We start from the raw sequence: 6,411 nt of genomic DNA, 5'->3' as shown, positions 1-6,411 counted from the left end.
TACAGGGTGGGGGATGGGGCAGGACAGCGCTTTAAAGGGTGGGGGAGGGGCTGGACAGAGTGCTTAATGTGGGGGGCAGGACAGCGCTTTAACGGGTGGGGGAGGGGGCTGCATAGAGCGCGTTAAAGGGCTGGGTAGAGTGCTTAATGGGTGGGGGGACAGGACGGAGCGCTTGAAGGACTGAGAAGCAGGGAGCTGTGCCCAGGATCGCTTGCAGGGCAGAGGTGCGGTAGGCAGCCGGGCTCAGTGGCGCCCAGGATCACCTGCAGGGTGGAGGTGCGGTAGGCAGCCGGGCTCTTGTCACTGTGGTTGTCAAGAAACGAGCACACGTACAAAGCCGAGGTGCACACTGGGGGTGGCTGGCGACTTGGCTTTAGGCTTGCTGGAGCGTTGCTCGGACCCCCTGACCCTTGCTGCCTCCTGGCCTGCCTGACCCAAGGGGCTGCTGGACGCACTGAGGGAGGTTGTGGGCCGAGGCTCACCCAGAAACTAGAAGCCTTCTTTGAGAAGGGAGGCCAGTAAAGACGTAGCAACAGATTTCTTGGGAGAAATCGCATGGAAACAGGGAAGGGAGTGAGGTTCGCAGGTTCGTGTGGAGGGAAGCTGTCGGATCACTTCGGCCAGCACTCGCTGCATCCTGAGCAAGTTGAGGGAGCCTGTGGGTGCTGTCCGGTAAAACTGCCCAGAAACCAGCGAAGGAGTGAAGTGGAAGACAGTCGTCCCGGTTCTCCCCAGCCAGATCCTTCCTGGGCTGGTGGATGTGTGACACGGGATACCAGGCAAGATGGACCTATGGTCTGATCCAGTAAATAGCAGTTCTTACGTTCTTCAGTCTGGGGGTTTGGGAGAAAGTGAACACAAGTCATCTGCTGAATTTTCTTTTTCAACTCAGCTAAGGCATGAAATGGGTAAAGAATCCTATTTTCTTATTGTAGCTTGGTATGTGCCATGTCTAGCTGCACATGAGACCCTCCAGGAATTATGTAGGAAGGAGAATCTCACATGTAAATCCATTGGAATCGCCAACAGGAATCTAAAGAGTTATGAGGTGGAATATTTGTGTGGCTACAAGGTAGAAGAGGTAAGATAAATGTCTGGTCTTATTTAGCAATTTGATGAATGCATCAGTAGCAATTTGGAAGGGGAAAGAGAGTTTTCCCTAAGGTGGACAGTAGTAGGTGAGGACAGGCCTCTGGTCAGGCACCTATTGATATTGAACTAAAACCCTAATGGTGTTTTTTGAGCTTCTGAAGTTGTATGGAAGGAAGGTTCTGCTTTTCATAATGGAACATGACATGATTGAAATGAAAGCTCTCTTGTTGATTTTATTTTATTCACAAGTAAAGGACCATGACTTGTTGGTACCATAGTCACTTTGAACAGCTAGGGCCAGCTGCTGTACCTGGATCAGCATGGCCAGAGCACTGCTGAAGTCACTGAGGAAACTTGCGGTTACAAGAGCCTGCTTATGTGACTCCAGTTTCAGGATCTGGCCCATTTTAAAACAATTTAAAGTTCTTATGTTATATACAACCCAAGTTCATGAGACTTAAGTGTTTTGGACATATCATTCCTTTAGGATGATGTATGTAACTATGACAAATAGTGCTGTTTGAGGGTTGTTTGGTAAGTTAAGACTTATTTTGTTCTTTTGTGATTTGACTTTATTCCATTCATGTACCAAAGTTAGTAAATATAACCTTTACTAGAGCTGCTTTAGCAAATTAACCCTGTACTGGTTTCGTGGAAATAGTTTTTAGTTTGTTTTCTTTTTTCCCCAGCTGTATAGTTATTTTTGTGCCTCACTTGCAATGATAGAGTACATGGCATTTACCTTGTATGAAATGCATGATTTTTCCATTGCTGATTAGCATCATGTTTCTATGCATTTATGCCACCTCCTTAACTTTGTGTTTAATCTTATGTACTATGGATGTGATAGTGAAGTATTTGCGTCACTGAACAAGCCCACTTTTTAATTTTTTTAAGTATTGAATTTTGCTGAGCCGTTAGAAGTGTTATGTCTAAACTTGTATTATTCTGTATTTCAAGGGCACAGAATACTACCTTGTGAAGTGGAAAGGATGGCCAGAATCCACAAATACCTGGGAACCTTTGGAAAATCTTAAATGCCCATTGCTCCTCCAAAACTTTCATAATGATCAGAATGAATATTTATCTCGAGCAAAGCAAGGGAAGGCACTAATAACGAGAAAACATGGCAAGGCTTTGAAACCTGCAGTAGTAGATTACATTGTAAAGAAAGCTAAACAAAGAGTAGCTCTACAGAGATGGAAAGAAGAGCTCAACAGGAAGAAGAACCATAAAGGGATGATTCTTGTAGAAAACACTGTGGATCTTGAGGGTCCTCCTTTAGACTTTTACTACATTAATGAATATAAGCCTGCTCCAGGAATAAATGTGATCAATGGAATCACAACTGGCTGTGAATGCTCTGATTGCCCTGCTGAGAAATGTTGTCCCAAGGAGGCTGGATGTCTTTTGGCTTACAATAAATATAGGCAGTTAAAAATCCAACCGGGTTTGCCCATCTATGAGTGCAACTCATTCTGTAGATGTGGTCCTGATTGTCCTAACAGGATAGTACAGAAAGGCACACCTTACTCTCTTTGCATCTTCAGAACTAACAATGGCCGTGGCTGGGGAGTAAAAACCCTCCAGAAAATTAAAACAAACAGTTTTGTGATGGAATATGTTGGAGAGGTATGTATTTATCTCATGTAGGTGAATTATGGAGTAAAAGTGTTATTATTTCAGAAGAGGGACTTTTTAATAATTGTTTTTTTAATTGTTTTGCTCTTCATGATTCTGCCATATAGTAAGTCAGTATGCTTTAACAGTTAAAGGAATACACTGAAAAAATGTCAGTCGGGAATAAATTGCTGGTATACTGTGTAGCCACACCAAAGCAATGCAGAGAGACTGAAATAAGCGCAGTCTTGGCCCTCGGTTTTGTTAAGGCATGACCCTTTGAGCTAGGTCCTAACTAATCGGTATGTCTCAAACTCAACCCTTCCTTTCTTTTCTCCAAGCCAGATTCCTTGTCTCTATTCCGATCATCTGTTTCGTGAATACAGAAATCTTCAACTGTTCTTTTGGTTATGATCTTACCCCAGTCTAAATTACTGTTATCTTTGTTACCAGTTACATTGATCACATCTACTCTTCAGGTTTAGGCATGGGGAAAAAGGGATTGATTTTGTTTTAGGACATATTAGTCTTGGTTGTTACCAGTTAAGGCAAGATCCTTAACTGGTAACAACCAGTTAAAACATTTTTTGTTAATGTCTTATTTTCATTAAGCAAAAAATCCCTTTTTAAAATTATGTTAATTTGTTCTTTATCATGTGTCAAGGAGCCTGCTTTTCTAATCTAGACATGACCCTTGAGTCATTGCACTGGCTTCCTACTGCATTGCTTATGAAGTTCAGCTACTAGTGCTTGGTTGGGAACCTTTCTCGTTCAGTTTCTGATTACGGCTCTGACCTGGTGTCTTCACATTTCTCCCACAGTCTTTGCTCTGTTATTGACAACGGTGTTGGTATTAACTAAAAACAGTATTGTGAGGATTTACTGGAATTCTTAGAAAGAGGTAGCTAAGATATAGCTAGTAGCCTCAGAGTTTTACAGTTGATCTTTGTTTAGTTTTGTGTTCTGTCCTGTAGAAAGCAATGGTGCATCATTTATTTGTAAATATATGTTCAAGAAACCGTCCGATGTTTTGTTGCTGGAGGAGAAATGCCATCGCTGTGTACTAACAGGGCATTGATGAAGCTTTGTACAATTGGCATTTAATCAACCGAACTCGATCAATGGACTGTAGTGTTCCTTATTCCTTAGAAACGTAGTAACCCTCTTATACATAGAGGGTGAGTAAGTCTAGTTTTGGTCTGTTCATGTTCTGTTCAAGAACATGTAATTTATTTCCAACTTTGTCATTATCTTTTAGTTTAGTAATACTTAATAATATGATGCAGGTTTCTTTTTTTAGGTCATTACGAGCGAGGAAGCAGAGAGACGAGGGCAACTGTATGACAACCAAGGGAATACGTATTTGTTTGATCTGGACTATGACTCGGATGAATTTACAGTAGATGCAGCTCGATATGGAAATGTGTCCCATTTTGTGAATCACAGCGTAAGCATTTTTTTTGTGTATTTAAAAACTTGGGGAATTGTCCTGGTTGAATCAAGACTCCCTCTCCTATTTTTTTTATTATTATACATGTCTTTCATGGAATAACTGTCTAACATGAACTCTGCCCCATTGCTTAAATGTTGACCCTCACACATTTCCCAAACTGAGCGTTCATAGAATGCATTAATGTTTGCACAGTAGGGTTTCAGGAACTTGAAGCTTTCCAGGAATAAGTGAAGTCACTTTGTTCAGTGGTGTTTTAAGTTTAATTTAAATACATTTTTTCATCAAACTGTGAATTTGATATCCCAAAATAGGTGGGTTTTTTCCTGAGGGGAAAGTGAGGGGTCTCTCACTTTCCTTCCATAAACTCACAAGGTCCTGAATTACATCTAGCAGGGGTTTAGGTTGTAGCAGTGTTGGTCTAAGGACATAGGCAGACAAGGTTCCTTGGGTGAATTTGATATCTTTTATTAGACCAACCCAAATGGTTGGAGAATATTTATTAAGCAAGCTTTCGGGTCCAAAAACCCTTCGTCAGGCTAAGGAAGTTTCAGCAGTTGGCGTGTGCTCACACACCAACTGCTGAAACTTCCTTAGCCTGACGAAGGGTTTTTGGACCCGAAAGCTTGCTTAATAAATATTCTCCAACCATTTGGGTTGGTCTAATAAAAGATATCAAATTCACCCAAAGAACCTTGTCTGAATTACATCTCTGCTTTTTTCTTTGGATTTTGCAAAAAATATATTCTGTCTAGTTATACAGCAAAACACAATTGCATAGAATGAAATACATGTTCATGAACTGCTCAGAGCAAAATTCTATGTGACATAATATTAAGTACCGTAGAGTTGAGTCATAATTATCCTCTTGTGTACAAAAGTGTAGGCAACATTGTAGAGTCTTTTCATCAAGTAAATCAGATCACAAGAGAGGGAACTTAACAGGAATTAAATTTTCTCAATCTGCTTAAGTATGACAGGTGAGTTTTCATTGTTTCTTATCCATTTGAGGATCAGGGCTAAGAAAAGGTGGTAGAAACTATGGTGATGCGTGGTAGGTGCATGAGGGTGCGTGTGCACTCCGTCAGGCCACGCTGCCTGTTTAGGTGACAGGCAGGAGGGACTTCCAGAAGCAGCGTGGGCCGCTTTTTGGTGAGTGTGATAGGCCTCTGGGGAAAGGGGCACCGCCCTCCCCTCTCCTGTTGGTGAGATCAGCTGCAGGGGAACGCCCTCCCTCAGTCAGTGTGATCAGGTGACCCCCCACCCCCCCCACTCCCGGGTTGGGGCCCCCGGTCAGTGAGATGGGCCATGGGGGCCCCCCCCCGTTGCTGACTGATGAGTCAGGGATGGCATGTGCCCTACCTGACATAAGGCACCAGTCGTCCCTGGGTAGAAATGTGTCTCAGAGGTTTTCATTAATGTACAAAAATAACTTGATTTCTGGTCCTGACTCATGTTTAGATTCCTGTGCATGAGTAGACTCACAGACATGAATGGGGCTTGGCATGACATACAAGGGACTGGGATCATAATTTGCTTTTTTGATTGTGTTCAATACTAGTTTCTAGACAACAAAAACAAAGTTTTCTCTGCAGTTAGTTAATGGGTAACATTATATGGGAAATAAACCTACATAATCCTTGGCTGTTCATAAATAAGATGTGAACTGTTGATTTCTTTGAAACAGAGAAAAGGGGAGGAGTGTTTGCCTTGACACATTCTTCTGTGTGAGTTGTAAATTATGGAAAACAGGAAAGTTTTTCTCTTTCCTTGGTGTCTTTCCCATGCCACCTTATTGCTTTCACCCTCATTTTTACAGTCCGTGGAAAACTTACAAGTATGTTTAAAATATATATTTTTTTTCTTAAACTGAAAGTAGCTAAATCAGGGAAACCTAATTGAACTCAGAATCCTCCTGTGCATGGAAGTGTAATGAATTTTTAAAGTATCCCATAACTGCTGTTACTACAGCAAATTTAGTTTCTTTCTTAGGTATCTAAACAGTTGATATTTCGCGTCACGTTTTTGTATGCCTGTTGTGGAGAGGAGGAGTTTATAACTGTTTCTGGGTACTCTGCGCTTCTGGAACTAGGGTGGCTGAATTTAAGTGCCCGAACATAAACTTAGGAGCGTGACTTCAAACTGCTTTTGAACATAAAGGAGCAGGTGGTCTATCCAAAGATAAAAGGCAGGAGTAGAGCTTTAAAAAATGCATAGGTGATTTAGGAATTGAATCCATTGATTTCTGA

General features: G+C 41.8%; 1 protein-coding gene across 4 annotated transcripts in view; it reads left to right on the top strand.

The window, feature by feature from the left end:
• Positions 1–67: 67 nt before the first annotated feature.
• Positions 68–6,411, top strand: part of SUV39H2 (suppressor of variegation 3-9 homolog 2) — a 33,263-nt gene continuing 26,919 nt past the window's right edge. For 3 of the 4 annotated variants that reach the window (XR_003093693.1, XM_025202276.1, XM_025202275.1), the window contains exons 1-3: positions 79–1,081; positions 2,053–2,724; positions 4,013–4,159. Coding sequence is in view for 3 of the 4 variants with exons in the window: in XM_025202276.1 (XP_025058061.1) it covers positions 785–1,081; positions 2,053–2,724; positions 4,013–4,159 (1,116 nt within the window). In the remaining variant the exon portion in view is untranslated. Of the gene's footprint in view, positions 1,082–2,052; positions 2,725–3,998; positions 4,160–6,411 lie in introns of those variants that run through there. The other variant, XM_025202277.1, reaches the window with a different exon arrangement.

The sequence above is a fragment of the Alligator sinensis genome, unplaced genomic scaffold, assembly GCF_000455745.1.
Source record: "Alligator sinensis unplaced genomic scaffold, ASM45574v1 scaffold1216_1, whole genome shotgun sequence".
Lineage (NCBI taxonomy): Eukaryota > Metazoa > Chordata > Crocodylia > Alligatoridae > Alligator > Alligator sinensis.
This window is presented reverse-complemented; position numbering and strand designations above follow the sequence as displayed.